Source organism: Taudactylus pleione, unplaced genomic scaffold, assembly GCF_031769625.1.
Source record: "Taudactylus pleione unplaced genomic scaffold, aTauple2 ptg000310l, whole genome shotgun sequence".
Lineage (NCBI taxonomy): Eukaryota > Metazoa > Chordata > Amphibia > Anura > Myobatrachidae > Taudactylus > Taudactylus pleione.
Genome location: NW_028284711.1, coordinates 2,010,724 through 2,031,602, shown reverse-complemented (window position 1 = coordinate 2,031,602; position 20,879 = coordinate 2,010,724). Strand labels below are relative to the sequence as shown.

Sequence of the window (20,879 nt, the reverse complement as noted above, 5' to 3'; positions counted from 1 at the left end):
CCAAGCTACCGGTGATGTGGATAGACTATTACACGGATGCCGGGACCACCATACACCCAGACTAGGGTTGCAAATTAGACTGAAACCAATGCAATGTCTGTAATTACACTCCGGTATTGTGACCAGTAGTAGGAGGCTGTCACTGTATGATGTTTAGGCAGAGCTACTGCATCTAAAGTATCTGTCTTTGCTGACCTTTTAAAGGGGTGAAATGTACATTACAACCACGTCGTCATCTGATTTGAACTTCATAGTGAGAAATAGCTCTTTGATCGAGGATCTCTTATGTACGGACTCTGCCCCAGATGATGGAGAAGCTGCAGGGCTAGATACTCCCTGCTGGAGATTGTATCTAGCCAGCAAATAGACGTAGCATAAGGCTTTTATGTGCGAACTGGAGTCGGTAGGTGCTAGCGTACATAGAGCACCTGATCCTTCTCAAAGCACCATTTCTAGAGGCTCTTACTATACAGAGAAGGGGAGGGAGCACACGCTGTATGGTAACGGGCAGTCCTGTTATCGTGCGTGCACGCTCCATCGCAGCAACTTCCCACGGCAGACGGTCCAGAGGAGGCAGGAAAGTCCTCCATAGCTGTCCTACTAAATGGACCATATGGGGTATATTTTTTCCCTTTTAAACCCTAGTTACCCTAATAAAAAAGGGACTCAAGTGGTTCAATTGGTCTATTTTGCAAAAAAATAACTTGCTCTGGGTATCACCAATATGCAAGATTAATGTTTCCGCTACAAATTCTTGTTGATAGTTTTGTGGGGGGAAAACAGATTGACCAGTTGGGTGAATGATATAATTTGGGTCATGCTAGTGGGCCAGTAAATTTAGTTTTAGTGCATCTTTGAGCTGAAAAATTACACATAGCTCATATTTTACAATTGTACTGTTAAAAAAAAAAAAAAAAAAGCCATGGCAAGATTAATTGCATTCATTGCACGCTGATTGCGCTGAACTAGATTAGTTTTAAATAACTACCGAAATCCAAGATGGTTGCCTACGCCCGTAACGCCTGTTTTCCGAATGATCCCAGTACTCCTGTCGTACTGAAACTAAACGCCACACTTCTGGGGGGAGTTAATGATCTGTGTGCCACAAGGAAATCCGGGGGGAGAGACAGGGAAGGCACTTTAAATTATACAGTGACCAGTTTAATTTCCCATCCTATATGGGTCAATAAAACTTTTGACATAGAAATGTGAAGACAATTGTCAGTAGAACAGTGTAATAGAAAGTGAACACGACAATAACAAGTGAGCGGTGAATAGCACAGGGTAAAACTACAACTTGGCTGAGAGACAAGAAAACAAATATATATCTTACCGGACTTTTCCTCTAAAAAATGAAGCATATTAAAACAAAAACAAGCGCATAAATATTAGAGACACATCATTGACGGCAATCCTGATCTACAGGGTGAAATCAAAACAACAGCAGTGTACATAGATCTGCAATCATCATGGGGCATCTAAACCAGAGGTACTTGTGTCAGATCCCTAATGCTAGGTCCCTCTAAAGGCCCCCATACACAGTACGATATGCACCTTGCGAAGCGACGGCTGATCCGATGGGCGACATATCGGGCGGTCCCCATACATGGAGCGATCTGCTGCCCGACCGCCCGATATGCCGCCAGCCCCCTCCCCCTGCATGGGATCGTACATCGCATCCCCAGATCAAGTGAACATGCAGTAAGATGTGGAGGTGCGATGTACGACACCACGGGAGCGCGCACTGGCTGATATCATGCCCACACGCGGTACGATATAGCAACAATATCGTATCAATCCGTCGGATCAACTGCTATATCGCACAATGTATAAGGGCCATAAGATTTCAGGTGGGTCCTTAGAACTTAAGTGGGCATTATTAAAGCGTAACATTAATACACGTGTTCATTGGATTTTCATTTAGAGTAATTTCTTCAAACAAACACGTAGACGCGAGAAGTCATGCAGTGCGAGACGCCTGGCGTAAGTGAGCCAAGTCCCGTGCGACTCTGCTAGCGCAAAGCGTCTTTTTTTGCCCAAAAATGCCTCTTAGCCGCAATACGATGCACCAGGAGGCTGCACTGATTAATTTCATATGCGACACTTGTATATCTGTGTGCGACTGAGTCTGTGGAAATTGGCGTGGCAAAAAAGCCACGGCCACTGCATCGTAGCATTTCGTAAACAAATTTAGACGCATACATATATATAAGTGTCACATATCAAATTAATCAGCACAGTCTGCTGGTGCGTGCTAGTCACAACACTTTGCGATAAGACTCATTTACGGGCAAATAAGACGCAAAAAATCCGATTGGCGCAAGCATCGTCGTTCGGGACCAGAGAGGCAGATTGCAGTGACTGCTGCAATAGTGTATGAAAAAAACCCCGTATTGGGTCTTATAGTTATTTCATGTTAATACAAAATTATATACCTACCTAATAAGGAACATCCGTGATCCCTAGACTGTATCTCAAGCTTAACTTGATCATGGGCCGAAGCAATGGTCATACGGCAGATTGCGGTTTCAACAACTAAAATACAAGCTGCTTTCTGCAAAATAACCACTAACATTATTCACAAATATGTATGTGTTTCAAGAACTTCTAATAAGTACGATGAGGTAAGATTTTGATGACGGGGGAAGAAGTTTTTCTACGCACACCTGACGGTCTCCCTGCAATATGAAGGATACAGCAAGATGACGTGTGACTATGGCAACGCAGCAGCAACGTTTCTCCCTCCTGCACATGTACTAAGCACAGTTATTAGTGTTGCTATATGGGCCCTGACAAAACTGTTGTAAAATGGAGTTATTTTTGGTAAATGCTTTGCAGCGCTCTGGGAAAGGCACATCGGCTGCAATATACTAAACCGCAAATAAATCTGTAGCTTGTTCCAGGCACCAGAGCAGGGAGTGTAATCGCTGAGCTCCAGTCTCATTATTGCTGATAAACTCTATTAATTGCTGAATGTCCACAGCACAGTACTGCCCACTACCTACCACTAATAAGTGTACATGCTGCCCATCCACTACCAACCACTAATACGCTGTATAAATGCTGCCCATCCACAGCACACAGGCACTGCCCACTACCAACCACTAATACGCTGTATAAATACTGCCCATCCACAGCACGCAGATACTGCCAATACCAACCACTAATAAGCTGTATAAAGCTGCCCACCCACTACCAACCACTAAAACGCTGTATATATGCTGCCCATCCACAGCACAGTACTAGCCACTACCAACCACTAATAAGCTGTATAAAGGCTGCCCATCCACAGCACACAGGCACTGCCCACTACCAACCACTAATACACTGTATATATGCTGCCCGTCCACAGCACACAGGCACTGCCCACTACCAACCACTAATACGCTGTATAAATACTGCCCATCCACAGCACACAGACACTGCCAATACCAACCACTAATAAGCTGTGTATATGCTGCCCGTCCACAGCACACAGGCACTGCCCACTACCAACCACTAATACGCTGTATAAATACTGCCCATCCACAGCACACAGACACTGCCAATACCAACCACTAATAAGCTGTATAAAGGCTGCCCACCCACTACCAACCACTAAAACGCTGTATATATATGCTGCCCATCCACAGCACACAGGCACTGCCCACTACCAACCACTAATACGCTGTATAAAGGCTGCCCGTCCACAGCACACAGGCACTGCCCACTACCAACCACTAATAAGCTGTATACATGCTGCCCGTCCACAGCACACAGGCACTGCCCACTACCAACCACTAATAAGCTGTATATGCTGCCCGTCCACAGCACACAGATACTGCCCACTACCTACCACTAATAAACTGTATATGCTGCCCAACCACAGCACAGTACTAGCCACTACCAACCACTAATACGCTGTATACATGCTGCCCGTCCACAGCACGCAGATACTGCCCACTACCTACCACTAATAAGCTGTGTATATGCTGCCCACCCACTACCAACCACTAAAACGCTGTATATATGCTGCCCATCCACAGCACAGTACTAGCCACTACCAACCACTAATACGCTGTATAAATACTGCCCATCCACAGCACACAGACACTGTCCAATACCAACCACTAATACGCTGTATAAATGCTGCCCACCCACTACCAACCACTAAAACGCTGTATATATGCTGCCCATCCACAGCACAGTACTAGCCACTACCAACCACTAATAAGCTGTATAAAGGCTGCCCATCCACAGCACACAGACACTGCCCACTACCAACCACTAATACACTGTATATATGCTGCCCGTCCACAGCACACAGGCACTGCCCACTACCAACCACTAATACGCTGTATAAATACTGCCCATCCACAGCACACAGACACTGCCCACTACCAACCACTAATAAGCTGTATACATGCTGCCCGTCCACAGCACACAGATACTGCCCACTACCTACCACTAATAAACTGTATATGCTGCCCAACCACAGCACAGTACTAGCCACTACCAACCACTAATACGCTGTATACATGCTGCCCGTCCACAGCACGCAGATACTGCCCACTACCTACCACTAATAAGCTGTGTATATGCTGCCCACCCACTACCAACCACTCAAACGCTGTATATATGCTGCCCATCCACAGCACAGTACTAGCCACTACCAACCACTAATACGCTGTATAAATACTGCCCATCCACAGCACACAGACACTGCCCAATACCAACCACTAATACGCTGTATAAATGCTGCCCACCCACTACCAACCACTAAAACGCTGTATATATGCTGCCCATCCACAGCACAGTACTAGCCACTACCAACCACTAATAAGCTGTATAAAGGCTGCCCATCCACAGCACACAGACACTGCCCACTACCAACCACTAATACACTGTATATATGCTGCCCGTCCACAGCACACAGGCACCGCCCACTACCAACCACTAATACACTGTATACATGCTGCCCGTCCACAGCACGCAGATATTGCCCACTACCAACCACTAATAAGCTGTGTATATGCTGCTCACCCACTACCAACCACTAATATGCTGTATATATTGCTGCCCATCCACAGCACTGCCCACTACCAGCCACTAATAAGCTGTATAAATGCTGCCCATCCACAGCACTGCCCACTACCAACCACTAATAAGCTGTATAAATGCTGCCCGTCCACAGCACACAGACACTGCCCACTACCAACCACTAATAAGCTGTATAAATGCTGCCTGTCCACAGCACACAGGCACTGCCCACTACCAACCACTAATACACTGTATAAATGCTGCCCATCCACAGCACACAGACACTGCCCACTACCAACCACTAATAAGCTGAATAAATACTGCCCATCCACAGCACACAGATGCTGCCCACTACCAACCACCAATAAGCTGCATAAATGCTGCCCATCCACAGCACACAGACACTGCCCACTACTAACCACTAATACACTGTCTATAAGCTGCCCATCCACAGCACAGACGCTGCCCACTACCAACCACTAATACACTGTAGAAATGCTGCCCAGCCACAGCACAGACACAGAAACAACAGATACGTTACTTTGGCACTACCACAGGACCGATCGTTACAACATCCTCAATTTACACTAAGTGCCAAAAGTCATGAGATAAATCCCTATCGTGTAGAACCTGCTCTAGCCCGCCGAAGTGCAGTAACTCGACGTGACATCAATTCCACAAGTGGATGGAAAACATCTGGGGAGATAATGACCCATGTTGTCTGGTCAGCTTCCCACAGCTCCCTGATATTTGTAGGTGCAGGTTCTTGGGTGTGAATGGACCTCTCCATCACGTCCCATAAATGCTCGGCTAGGTTCATGTCGTACGAATGTGGTGGCCACACCATTCGTCGGAACTCTTTAGAATTCTTCTCGGACCAATTCTGGACAACTTGGGACAGATGAGACGATGCATTATCCTGCTGGAATATTCCATCGTTGTGGGGCTACATGAAGTCCATGGAGGGCTACAAATGGTCATCAAGCAATGCAACGTAGCGGTTACTGGTCAATGACGTGTTCAGACGGACCCAACCCATGCCACGTGAACACACCCCACGCCATTGTGGAACCACAACTAGCCTACATGGTGCCTTGTTGACAACTGGGGTCCATGGCCTAATGGGGTCTGTGTCACACCCGAACCCTACCATTAGCCCGAAACAACTGATACCGTGACTCATCAAACCACGCCACATGTTGCCAGTCCTCCAGGGTCCAATCAGCGACATCATGAGCCCAGGTGAGGTGCTGTGTAAGGTGTCGTGGTGTTAACAGGGGCACTCTGGAGGGTTCTCTGCTCCCATACCCCATGTAAGCTAAACAACCCTGCACTGACCTGCTGGAGAGGCCACTGGTACCTCCTGCATTGAATGTAGATGTGATTTGAGCCAGTCGCTTGTCCGGCGGACAATTCTGGCCAGACGCAGCTGGTCATGACTATTAGGCACCCATGGTCGGCCACTGACCTGTCCACGGTGGGTGGTAATACCTTCTAGCATTCCCACAAGGCTGTTTTAGCGGGGCAAGCGTGCCCTGCCCTTTTGGCAGCACCCCGCTAAAAGAGCTGCCGGGTGCCGTCCCCACCCGTAAGCCGCAGTGTCCCGCGGGTGGGAAAAACAGCGATGCAGCAATCACCGCCGGTGAATAGATGCCAGGTGCATGCGCCCAGCATAAATTCATAGAGACAGGAGAGCTTGGGGGCAGCCCGGCATGTCCGTAAAGTGCCAGGCATGCCGCCAAGAATGATGAAAAGAGGCGTGTCTTTAAAACGCGCCCCCTTTTCTCGTAGCCAAGCTCCCTTCGGCATGCGCAGGAGTGCCCCTTTCTAGGTCCAGCACCCTGCCTGGCGCCGAACACTAGCCTTCCATGAGGAATTCTCGGTACACCTGTGATACCGCAGTTCAATGAATGTTGAATAAATGGAATGTCCCATCTGTAGGGCATGCACTATCCTGCCTTGGTCGAACTCCAATAATTCACGTCACCTTGCTATGAGCTTCATACTGACTCACGAGATGCCACAACTGATGCATGTCTGGGCATCTCCAAAACGTCACAGTACGTTGACCATTACCTTTACCCTTACATCCCATGACTTTTGGCACTTCAGTGTATATATACGCACATTTTCCGCTAGCACTCTGCACATGGGCCAGTAAAGAGATTTGCATCCTATATAATCATAGTAATTACAGAGATGTTTACAAATATATGTACTGAGAACTCTGCAATTACTATTATTATACAGGATGCAAATCGCTTTACTGACATCCTCAACTTAGTCATTTGTTTTTGTCATTTCATTATCTGTACAATGAACAGCGCTCTGTAATATAGTATTACATTTATTAACCAGACAATGGGGCCCATTCTGCTGTGGACGTTATTGCACAGGCGCAGGGAAGTGCAGGGAGGCACAGGGAGGCCCAGGGAGGCGCATGGAGGGCCAGGGAGGCGCATGGAGGGCCAGGGAGGTGCATGGAGGGCCAGGGAGGCGCATGGAGGGCCAGGGAGGCGCATGGAGGCCCAGGGAGGCGCATGGAGGGCCAGGGAGGCGCATGGAAGGCGCAAACTAAAATGCCGTTGCAGCAGGAGGCTCCTGCAGGAAATAGCGATCTCCTGCATGTATCTGTGATCCCAGTGCTGCGTCCAAAGGCACAGCATCGGATAACCATTGCGACCGATCACAGCCCCCAGCCAGTCTGCGTAAGCCGAAGCTCATGCAGACTGGCCATCAGAACTGGGCAGACGAGTCCGAAAAGTCTGCGTAGTGGGCTCGGCATGCCCCCGTTTCGTAGAACGGTCCTGATCTCCGCCCCCCCAAATCCTGCAGCATGTCAGACTTACTGCGGCTAAGGGAGGACTGCGAGCGATCACGGAGGACCCGCTCTGCAAATGCGCAGATACCCGAAACATCAGATTTGTATGTAAAACCATCGGGTGTGGGCACAAATCCGAATCAGGCCCTATATCTGTAAACTAGACACCTTAATTCAAATCTGCTTTTCCCACAGTGGTACATAACCTAGGACTTGCTGGCTGTTGTGGAACTACAAGTTTCAGCCTGCCAAGTCAGTGGATAGCTGGCAGTTCTATAAGCGCAGAGACACAGATTAGACTGTAGGACCCTGAATGCTTTTAACTTAACTTCCCTTATGATTTATATCACGTTCATCAACATGAATGGGTTCCGTATTAGAGACTGTCACAGCATCTCAGGCCCCTGATTGGGGGGTGTTATTACTGCATGTAGGTGTATTGTCATCAGTAACAATAAGCACTATACAGAAAGACGGAAGGATAAACAGTAGTGTCCTTTAATTCACTATAGACTGCAATTAGGTGCCTTGTGCGTCTCTCTAATAAGATTTCCTTGTACCTAGTGACCCTTTCACAAAGCGACAGATCTGACGTAACCATGGCAACATCATGCATCAGGTAGTTGCCATAGAAACGCCCGAAACGCAGCACCTATTGTAAGGGGAAGACGTGGTTTTATACGGTTAAACAAAACATTCCAACCATACCTTCACGTGCACATGGCTCCTTCCAAACTTATCAGATTTGGGGGGGGTGGACTGGTGTTACCAGCCGCGTCCGCTGACTATGTAAATAGCATGGCAGCTCTGGGAAACTAGCCCTGGGTGCACATTTAGTGATGGAATAAATAGAGAGAGACACCGGATGATATTAATGAGAATAAAAAGTTCCCAGCTTCAGGCAGATCCATAAATAAGAGACACTATCCTGCAGCCACAAACTAAAAAAGTAGTTCACCTCCGAAGGAATTGGCGATTGTGACCCGTCCGCGCGAGAGCTCGCCCCTGGCATCATAGCAGCTTGCCCGGGGTGCAGTGCCAGGGTCACCAATTACACAGTCCCAGTGTCCGGGATGGGGGAGGCAGTGATGGCTGAGGAAAAGGGGTGTCAGGGTGCGTGGAAGCATTGAGGTAACAGCAGCATGCCAGAATGAAAAGCAACAACAAAGGATGAAAAACACTGTAGAACGTTCCCCTATTCAGACAGCAACAGGAAAAACTGGAATAGCACAATCAGGAAACACGGGGGGGGGACAGACATTGTAATGCAAGCCAATAAGAGGTATTACCTACAAGTGCCACACTATATTTACAATTATGAGCGAATTGGTGCAAAGCTGCAGATCAGCTAGTAAAAGGTGCTATTATATGGTCCAACATCACATATAGACAGACCAAAGGGCCAACTTGGAAATTAGAAAAGTACATCTTTTTATGCAGAACACACAATTATTTTGTAATATCAGAGGATAAACACAACGATTTCTAACTATCAAACATATCATTGGTCCGTTAGTCCTGGGACCCACCTCTAGCAGCTACCGTAGCTTTCCAGACTGTACTTGTTCCTGGACTATTTACGGTGCATAGCAAAGTCTTATTTCACAGACACAGCAATTTATCACAAGCGCCGGCAAAGCCGACAATCACCGGCTACTCTCATTGGCAGAATCAATGTTAACCATCAATGCTAGGGTTTTCCAGTGCTGGACTTGGGGTGGTTTAGGGTTCCCCATCCACAGGTTTTTTTTTTTTTCTTTCATTATTTTATGTTTGTTTCATGGTTTAATTTAAACCTTTGTTACTCAAAAGTACATAACGATATTCAATTTTTTTTTTTTTTAAAACCCACATTATTTTGAAGTAATTATTAAAAAAAAGTTCTGTTATTTATTTATTTTTAACATAAATAATTCCGGAAGGCTAGAGGAAAAATCTTGGTAATTACTGTTTTGCCTTTGTCTGTAAGCATGACAAGACTGACCAGGACAAAACCCTTAGAAGACCGTAATGGACCAATTAGCCGCGTATATATAATGTTCAGGGGTCCTATGAACTTGGTACCACCTCACCCTTAATGTGTGGTCTGGAAATTAGGGCATCGCAAAAAATGGAATCTCCTTTGTAATGCACCAGTACCATAAATGAGTGTTATCATACGCGACAAGTGTTAAAACTCGCGTATGATAACGGTGCACCAGCCAATCAGCTCCAAACGTTCATCTGTTTGAAAAATGACAGTTGGGAGCCGGGTGGCTGGAGCACCATTTATCATACGCCACGAGTTTTAAAACTTGTCACGTATGATAAAAACTCGTTGATAAATGGGCCCCTTAAAGAGGTCTATTCCCTGGCAAGCTCAGTGGGGATAGGACACTTACCACAGGAGATGGGGAAAGTGCAATGTTTCCTATCGAGGCTTTCAGCTCATCCACTGTGGCAGCACTTTTCAAGCTGTCCTTGGCCTGCAAAGGCTTTATCCTGATATTGAACTTCTTACGCGCCTCTTGTTCTTCCTCCGATTCACTTGAAGAATAGAAGTGCTTTGCTTTGTTAGGTGAATTCCAGTTAAAGATCACGCAAGTCTGTGTGAGAATTTAGCCATGACCAGCCGTCACTCAATGGAATACACCAAATGCCCAGAGGGCGGCACCGCGGGGCAAGAATCAGCTGAGAATACCAATCACTAGGCTTTATCAGAGGATTTGGACTCTGATTTGAGGAGTGCACCTCTAGCACCGGTAATAACCCATATGTGATACAATATCAGAGTTCAATAAGAGAATGAATAATAACAGCTGAGGCCCATAGTAATTACAATAAAGCAATGCTAAGGTGTTCCATATTGTGGGGAGTGTTTCACTAGCCCCCAATATGCACAGTCCCTTCTGTTGGGAGACTACTCAGAGGAGCACTAGGTAAAGCAAGGACACAAGTTGTTAGCGCTATGGATGAAATATCATCATAATGCCGAGTACTGCAATCTCCCCAGAGCCGGATGTAGTTGACATTCCGATGGTTGGGATGCCGGTACTCAATAATACTGGCGTCGGAAACCCAACAGCAGTCGGCATCCCGGTGCCAGAATGTCAACAGCAGTCGGCAGCCCGACGGTAAGTTTTAGGATCAGGTTTAGGTAGTGAGGTGGGGGGGAGAGAAGGGGAGGGTTAGGCTGCAGGAAGGGTTGGGCTGCGGGAAAGGTGGGTTAGGGGAAGAGTTAGGCAACTTACCTTTGGGCGTTGGCATGCCGCTGTCAGTATTCTGACCGCCAGCATCCCGTCCCCAACCATTCAGAGCTGTGTAATTAGAGAGATTATTCAGGAACATTAGTACCAGCCCCAATGGAGGTTATAATGCAACTCCCCTACCAGAGACCAAACACACATACAGTCAGAAGCCAAACTAACATATTAGTATGTTTATTGGACTCTGGAAGGAAAATTGGGGCATCCAGAAGAAACCCAGGCAAACGCAGGGAGAGGACATACAAACTCAACACGGAGAGAGCCATGGGCGGAACTGAACGAAAGTCCTGCTAGCAGCCGTGCCATGCAGACTAATAGAGAGAGAGTGAAATGTAATAAAAGGATATAGCCAGGCTCAATATCAGGTCGGATGCTGTAGCCCTCGTCATCCACCTCTGGAGAGTTCTGTGAAGATAAAATAGGATTGGCAGGTTAAATTCCGCAGACAGCAGAGGCCTCCGACACTAACGCACAGTGATGACAGCCATTGGTACAGTATAAGAAAACCACTCTTAGTACACCAAGTGCATCAGGACCGAATGGATGTCACTAGTTCCTAGTAATTTGATAAGCTACTGTTCCCATTAACACAGGGTTGGATCAAATGACATCAGCGTCCGGTATGTGCACTTTAATGGGAGTGTGCAGGACTGACGCAGCCGATGGCACAACCATTTGTTAGACTGTAATATAGACTCTCACATGTAGAACAATACGTATATGACAAACTTACATATCGCTCCCAGTCAATCTCTGCATAGAAGCCATTTGGTGCCCCATTCGCTTTCTTCTGAAATACAGGAAAATGAATCATAGTTGGCTTTTAATAATATTCACAAAGACCAATTAAACACTGTAAGACGGAGATATGCCTGCGGGAGCATCGGTGGAGAGAAGCAAGACGTAGATTATAGAAGCCAGTGATAAAAACCTTAACCTGATGACACTGCAACACGGCAGCCGGTATCGTTCGGTCACCATACCACTTGTGCAGTCATCCTCCGAACCAAGCCAACAGACAGCCGGTATCGTCCGGTCACCATACCACTTGTGCAGTCATCCTCCGAACCAAGCCAACAGAATTGGTTCGGCCGCTGGACCGGGGACACGGAACGGGGTCTTGTACAATTTGGCCATGCATGTGTGGTGACACTTGATCACAAACCTGTTTGCTTGACTTGGGTCGGTTGTGCTAGGGTCTCAAGATGGGCTCTCTCGGCGGAGGACAAACCAATTGAAAGCACACTGGTGACCACAGAAGCCCCTTGTGGATTGATAGGCTGCATCTGTATCCAACTGTATGTGTTCGATGCACTTTGAGAACAGCATGTTCCAAAGAATAAAGTGTTCAAATGACTCCCCTTTTGGGACCTGTTTACTTGTTGATAATGTCCTGCAGATCTCCAATTTAATAAGAAACTATCTGAAAACTATTATTACAAAAAGTTAAGAGGGCTTTTGGAAAGAGAGTCGTTAGGCGGTTCTGCCAGAGAAAAAAAAAATTACAGTTTAAAATAAATGAACATAAAATCCTGCCGGGTTGGGTACGGGATACCGGCGGTCAAAATTCGGATGCCGGCATCCCAACAGGGTTAGGATGCCGACGTGTGTCGGTATGTATCCTAACCCTCCCCCTCCCTGGTGCCTAACCCTAACCTCCCCCCTAGTGTCTAAACCTAACCTCCGCCTCCCCGATGCCTAAACCTAACCCCCCCTAGTGCCTAATCTCTGCCTCCCCGGTGCCTAAACCTAACCCTCCCCCTAGTGCCTACCCATAACCCCACCTCATACCTATGGGATTCCGGTGCTGGGATTCTGACAGGTGTAGGGATTTCGGTATTCTAAGCTCCGGCATCTCTTTTACTGAACATATCCCCCCTGCCAATGAATTAACTGTTAATGGGCTGTTCCCAACAAGGGGTCTGTTTCATTACGGATCACTATTGCGATGATGCTCGCAGTCTCACTGCAAAAATATGCTAATGATTACAATCGCAATGCCGTCGCAGCCTAACATAAGGACGCCCACTTTACCTTACACACATCCGTAATACTTGGCAAGTCTGTGAAACCATTGGTAACAGTGAGTACCATCGCAGCCTCACGCACACTTGCACAAACCCTGACCTTACTCAGAAGTTGCTAACTTCATCGCACGCAGTGAGTGCACAAGCTGCATTGGGCATCGCAGTGGCTAATTTATGCACAGCCCTGTAACGGGGTTCAAACGCCTGCATTTCGCCGACCAACCTCCCCCTGTCACCGACCCCCAAACACTCACTACTCTGCGAAGGGTCTGCATAGTCACTGCTATCACAGTTCTGATCGCAGTGGAGTCTTTAATTTACCTGAAAAATATGTAATTTTAAACCTTTTGAATTAAAACTCTCACCCCCAAGAGGTGTGGACAAATTTTTGCGAATTCATGGCAAAATTTGCTTTTTTTGGCGAATGATATACGCATATTTGTAATTGAATAGCAATGTTCGACTTTCACAATTCTAAAGTGGATAGATTAGTATTTTAGGCGAATTGTAGATTTTCACAACATTTGCAAGTTAAATTGAATTTGGCGAATCATTATTCGCTGGCGAAAATTTTGACAAAATCACATTCGACAGCCATTCGCACCTAATTGAATACCCCTGTTTGCGCACTGTGATGCATACACATCATTTAGATCAGGGCTTGACAAATTTTTCTAAAAGGTAGGAGCCAGACCCCCCCCCCCCCCCCCTGGGAAGCATTACTGAGCACCTACGCCCCTGACAACCAACCCCCATGGCCACACCACTAACGGGGTGACCCAGTAGTAATTCCCCCTCTGCAGTGCCCCCAGTAATAATCCCCCTCTGCAGTGCCCACAGTAGTAATCTCCTCTGCAGTGCCCACAGTAATAATCCCCCCTCTGCAGTGCCCCCAGTAATAACCCCCCCTCTGCAGTGACCCCAGTAGTAACCCCCCCTCTGCAGTGACCCCAGTAGTAACCCCCCCTCTGCAGTGCTCCCAGTATTAATCCCCCCTGCAGTTCCCCCAGTAGTAACCCCCCCTCTGCAGTGCCCCCAGTAGTAACCCCTCTGCAGTGCCCCCAGTAGTAACCCCTCTGCAGTGCCCCCAGTAATACCCCCCCTCTGCAGTGCCCCCAGTAGTAATCCCCCCTCTGCAGTGCCCCCAGTAGTAATCCTGGCGGCTGTATGCTGTATGCTTGTAATCCTGGCGGCTGTATGTTTGTTACTCTGTAGTGTGGACCGCGCTCGCGGTCTGCACTACAGGGCCTGGGGGTTGCTGAAAACCTGGTCGCCAGGCAGCCAAATCTGGTCACCATGGCGACTTGGTCCCCGGGTTTTGTCGAGACCCGATTTAGATGGAATTGGTTCGATTCCCGTCAGCGGCAGCCCGACAGGAGCAGAGTGCGACGCAGCGGAAGCCGAACAGCACTGGAAATGCCGATCGTGGATATGTAAGTATCCACTAACCTAACCCCCCTAACCCTAACCCTCCTTAGGGGTGCCTAACCCTAACTTCCCTCCCAAGTGCCTAACCCTAATCCCCCCTCTAAGTGCCTAACCCTAACCACCCCCTTCCCCGCTGCCTAAACCTAAGTCCCCCAGGGGGGTGTCTAACCCTAAGTCCCCCCCGGGGGTGCCTAACTCTAACCCTCCCTCCCCTGTCCGCTCGCGGCGCCCGGCGTCGGGGAAATGCGGGCGTCTACATCTAGACGCCCGGCATTTCACCCATGCCGAGATAAGACAGTCGGGAAGCCGGCTGCCGGTATTTAGGCAGTCGGCTTCCCGATTGCCTCCCGATTTAGTTAGACAGTCAATAGGTCGACACCAAATGGTCAACAGGGTCACATGGTCAATAGGATCAAAAGGTTGACTGTTAAATTGTTGACATGGTCAACATTTTTTTTGTTTTGTTATTTTAACCCTAGTCCTCACTCTAACTCTCCTCCTAGTACCTAACCATCCCCTTCCACTGCCTACCAATCCACCAAGAGCCTAACCGTCCCCTTCCACAGCCTACCAATCGCCAAGTGCCTAACCCTAACCCTTCCCTTCCACAGTCTACCACTCCGCCAAGTGCCTAACCCTGCCCTTGGTGCCTAACCCTAACCCTCCCCTTCCACTGCCTACCACTCCGCCAAGTGCCTAACCCTCCCCTTCCACAGCCTACAACTCCGCCAAGTGCCTAACCCTGCCCTTCCACAGCCTACCACTCCGCCAAGTGCCTAACCCTGCCCTTCCACAGCCTACCACTCCGCCAAGTGCCTAACCCTGCCCTTCCACAGCCTACCCCTCCGCCAAGTGCCTAACCCTGCCCTTCCACAGCCTACCACTCCGCAAAGTGCCTAACCCTGCCCTTCCACTGCCTACCACTCCGCCAAGTGCCTAACCCTCCCTTCCACTTCCTACCACTCCGCCAAGTGCCTAACCCTCCCCTTCCACAGCCTACCACTCCGCCAAGTTCCTAACCCTGCCCTTCCACTGCCTACCACTCCGCCAAGTGCCTAACCCTGCCCTTCCACTGCCTACCACTCCGCCAAGTGCCTAACCCTGCCCTTCCACAGCCTACCACTCCGCCAAGTGCCTAACCCTGCCCTTCCACTGCCTACCACTCCGCCAAGCGCCTAACCCTGCCCTTCCACTGCCTACCACTCCGCCAAGTGCCTAACCCTGCCCTTCCACTGCCTACCACTCCGCCAAGTGCCTAACCCTGCCATTCCACTGCCTACCACTCCGCCAAGTGCCCAACCCTGTCCTTACACAGCCTACCACTCCGCCAAGTGCCCAACCCTGCCCTTCCACAGCCTACCACTCCGCAAAGTGCCTAACCCTGCCCTTCCACTGCCTACCACTCCGCCAAGTGCCTAACCCTGCCCTTCCACTGCCTACCACTCCGCCAAGTGCCTAACCCTGCCCTTCCACTGCCTACCACTCTGCCAAGTGCCTAACCCTGCCCTTCCACTGCCTACCACTCTGCCATGTGCCTAACCATCCCTTCCACTGCCCACCACTCCGCCAAGTGCCTAACCATCCCTTCCACTGCCTACCACTCCGCCAAGTGCCTAACCATCCCTTCCACTGCCTACCATTCCGCCAAGTGCCTAACCATCCCTTCCACTGCCTACCACTCTGCCAAGTGCCTAACCCTGCCCTTCCACTGTCTACCACTCTGCCAAGTGCCTAACCATCCCTTCCACTGCCCACCACTCCGCCAAGTGCCTAACCATCCCTTCCACTGCCTACCACTGCGCCAAGTGCCTAACCATCCCTTCCACTGCGCCAAGTGCCTAACCATCCCTTCCACTGCCTACCACTCCGCCAAGTGCCTAACCATCCCTTCCACTGCCTACTACTCCGCCAAGTGCCTAACCATCCCTTCCACTGCCTACCACTCCGCCAAGTGCCTAACCATCCCTTCCACTGCCTACCACTCCGCCAAGTGCCTAAGCCTCCCCTACCACAGCCTACCACTCCGCCAAGTGCCTAACCCTGCCCTTCCACTGCCTACCACTCTGCCAAGTGCCTAACCCTTCCCTTCCACAGCCTACCACTCCGCCAAGTGCCTAACCCTAACTGTCCCCTTCCACAGCTTACCACTCTGCCAAGTGCCTAACCCCCCAAAAAAAACCATGTCTCTACCATTTGTTTGTCGAACTTTTAACAAAGTTGACCATCTGGTGTAATCAAATTCACTGTTTATTTAGACACTGTAGATCTTCCATCGCTGTACCGTCAGGTATTTCAAGGTGCCCACACACATACTGACTTTTCATCCAATTTGGCCGATTTTGACGAATCGTGACGACAGATCATGTAAAAAATGGCCAAATCGTGAGTTTCTACTCTTGATCATGATGCCGATGCGTGTCCCCGCTCGTCGTACATCGCATATTCAGATCTGCCGTGCTGTAGGGCAGATTACCCAATCTGGGATACAATGCATTGGCTGCAAGTTAGATCTTTAGTCAGATTGGACATTTTTAACTCCAAATCGTGACCACGACTGCCTGGGGAGAGTTCAGGGGAAATCGTGTATATCGGCTGATTGGGAGCAAGTCGGTATGTGTGTGGGCACCTTCACAACCTTAATCAGCAACAAAATAGCAGTAGTCCAGGATCCTTGGTTTACCTATATATCCTTCTACATTAACATCATAATTTAAGCCCTAATTTAATTATGACCCAAGTGAACAATACTTTTTGGATGATATACAGAAAATAATGACAATATATATTTTTTTACCGCTGTTACTTTGTTAGGATTCTGATACTTTTGTAACACACATAATACCCCCTTCACCCCTGTGTATCTCCCTCCTGTAACACACATAATGTTCCCTATACCCCTGTGTATCTCCCTCCTGTAACACACATAATATCCCCTATACCCCTGTGTATCTCCCTCCTGTAACACACATAATATCCCCTATACCCCTGTGTATCTCCCTCCTGAAACACACATAATAACCCCTATACCCCTGTGTATCTCCCTCCTGTAACACACATAATAACCCCTATACCCCTGTGTATCTCCCTCCTGTAACACACATAATATCCCCTATACCCCTGTGTATCTCCCTCCTGTAACACGCATAATACCCCCTATACCCCTGTAACACACATAATACCCCCTATACCCCTGTGTATCTCCCTCCTGTAACACACATAATACCCCCTATACCCCTGTGTATCTCCCTCCTGTAACACACATAATACCCCCTATACCCCTGTGTATCTCCCTCCTGTAACACACATAATACCCCCTATACCCCTGTGTATCTCCCTCCTGTAACACACATAATAACCCCTATACCCCGGTGTATCTCCCTCCTGTAACACACATAATACCCCCTATACCCCTGTGTATCTCCCTCCTGTAACACACATAATACCCCCTATACCCCTGTGTATCTCCCTCCTGTAACACATAATACCCCCTATACCCCTGTGTATCTCCCTCCTGTAACACACATAATATCCCCTATACCCCTGTGTATCTCTCTCCTGTAACACACATAATACCCCCTATACCCCTGTGTATCTCCCTCCTGTAACACACATAATACCCCCTATACCCGTGTATCTCCCTCCTGTAACACACATAATACCCCCTATATCCCTGTGTATCTCCCTCCTGTAACACACATAATACCCCCTATACCCCTGTGTATCTCCCTCCTGTAACACACATAATACCCCCTATACCCCTGTGTATCTCACTCCTGTAACACACATAATACCCCCTATACCCCTGTGTATCTCCCTCCTGTAACACACATAATACCCCCTATACCCCTGTGTATCTCCCTCCTGTAACACACATAATACCCCCTATACCCCGGTGTATCTCCCTCCTGTAACACACATAATACCCCCTATACCCCTGTGTATCTTTCTCCTGTAACACACATAATACCCCCTATACCCCTGTGTATCTCCCGCCTGTAACACACATAATACCCCCTATATCCCTGTGTATCTCCCTCCTGTAACACACATAATACCCCCTTTACCCCTGTGTATCTCCCTCCTGTAACACACATAATACCCTCTTTACCCCGGTGTATCTCCCTCCTGTAACACACATAATACTCTCTATACCCCTGTGTACCTCCCTCCTGTAACACACATAATACCCCCTATACCCCTGTGTATCTCCCTCCTGTAACACACATAATACCCCCTTTATCCCTGTGTATCTCCCTCCTATAACACACATAATACCCCCTATACCCCTGTGTATCTCCCTCCTGTAACACACATAATACCCCCTTTATCCCTGTGTATCTCCCTCCTGTAACACACATAATACCCCCTTTATCCCTGTGTATCTCCCTCCTGTAACACACATAATACCCTCTATACCCCTGTGTATCTCCCTCTTGTAACACACATAATACCCTCTTTACCCCGGTGTATCTCCCTCCTGTAACACACATAATACCCCCTATACCCCTGTGTATCTCCCTCCTGTAACACACATAATACCCCCTATACCCCTGTGTAGCTCCCTCCTGTAACACACATAATACCCCCTATACCCCGGTGTATCTCCCTCCTGTAACACACATAATACTGTGCTTTAACATTGGCGTTGCGCAGAGTCAAAGACATTACACAAAGTGGCTCAGGCCTCACTTTGCATGGTATAATGAGAACTGTTAAATGATTACTTTTATTCCTGTAGTCAGGTTACATTGATACACGATGTTACTGTAATATCTTGTAATAAAAATTATGATTAAAAAAAATTAATTTAATAAAATCAAGAAAGACAGAAATTTCTGCCATTTGGGAGAAACCAGCCCCCCGACAGTGCGTCTCAGACAGACAATTCTCTGAGGCTGACGGGGGGGGGGGGGGAATAAATTCTGTGCTTCCATAATACGTATATAGCGCAGGCCGTCCTTTGTTGCTAGATACCAGAAGGACTGGATTTCCAAACATGGTTGTTACAGCGGCTCTGGGAGCGAGCGAGTACCTCGCTGCCTTAGGGTCTCTGCAATCCGGATACTTGAGGTAGGAGGGTTATTAGCAATGAGCTAGGGCGGACGTTTCGTTTGCCGATCACCGAAGCGACAGTACAGGGTGAAATGGGGAAACGCGAGAATGACTTACACTTACACAGTCTCTGTCTGGCGATCCCCTATGAGGAGGAAACAGAGAAGTTATTAGAATGGAGCCATTGTCTGTCACATAGCAAGTGTTTATACAGGAGCGGGAAGTGGCAACGGTACAAAAGCACCTTGGATTCAGTAAAACAGGAAGTCTGCCAACAGCACATAAACCTCAGCCCAAGGGAATATTCGCAAACGTATTATGTAAAAAAACAAAACGCTCGGAGCCTTGTCAGAACATTTGATTATTTACCTGGGAGGACTCTGCAGTAACTGGTGAGTGTGTAACTCAGATCTACAGCTGGAAGGACATGCTGGGGGGTTATGGCTCCAAAAAGGCTGGAGAACAATTATTGCACAAATCAAATCTAATGGAACAGACTCAGGGACTGAAGGGGATATTTATCAAATCTTGGAGAGGGATAAAGTAGATATAGATAAGTACCAACCAATCAGCTCCTGTCTGTCATGTTACAGGCTGTGTTTGAGAAATGACCGTTAGATGCTGATTGGTACTCTATCTTCCTCCACGCTCGGATACACCCCCCCCCCCCTAGTTACCACAAGTGATATTGCCAAGCACTAAAAGCCTGTGTACTATAGGACAGTATGCGCTGGACTTACCATCAGGGAATAATTATGTTGTAGCAATGCCATTCATTATATTGGATTAACCTTGTTTCATTCAACAAAAATGGATGATGCCCAGACTTCAAAAACATTAAGTTATTGTAACCCTCCCTTCCTCTCCCCAGTCATCCAACGGGACCCCTACCGTTTGCACATTTCAGCCAGATGCCAGTACCCACAGCCAGAAGGCGCCTCTGCTGGTCAGGCTTCTGTAGTCATTCCTGGGCCCCGCTGGACAGAACACGGGCTGGAAGTGACAGCTAGCTTACAGCAATGCTTTTTCAATCAGCAGCTGGCTGTCATTTTTACCCCATCCTTCTCTAGGACTGATAGATCATTACTGAGGCTGGCCAGTATCGGGTCCAGCAGATTAAACTTCCAGCTAATCGCATGGTCCCGTCCCCATCCGTTATACCCCGTAATGTTACAGTATAATGTGCTTATTTAGGCGTTATCCATTTCTCCAGATTCAGGACTAATATATAAACTTCCCATATCGTGCATAAGGAGTGTATTACATCACGGCATCTTACCATGTCCC

The 20,879-nt window shown here is 48.1% G+C and overlaps 1 protein-coding gene across 1 annotated transcript in view; it reads right to left on the bottom strand.

The window, feature by feature from the left end:
• Positions 1-20,879, bottom strand: part of SGIP1 (SH3GL interacting endocytic adaptor 1) — a 130,088-nt gene that overhangs the window by 59,791 nt on the left and 49,418 nt on the right. Inside the window, exons 3-6 of the mRNA XM_088442384.1 lie at positions 19,710-19,737; positions 11,819-11,875; positions 11,433-11,490; positions 10,222-10,397 (exon numbers count right to left, since the gene is read on the bottom strand). Coding sequence (XP_088298510.1) covers positions 10,222-10,397; positions 11,433-11,490; positions 11,819-11,875; positions 19,710-19,737 — 319 coding nt within the window. The remainder of the gene's footprint in view (positions 1-10,221; positions 10,398-11,432; positions 11,491-11,818; positions 11,876-19,709; positions 19,738-20,879) is intronic.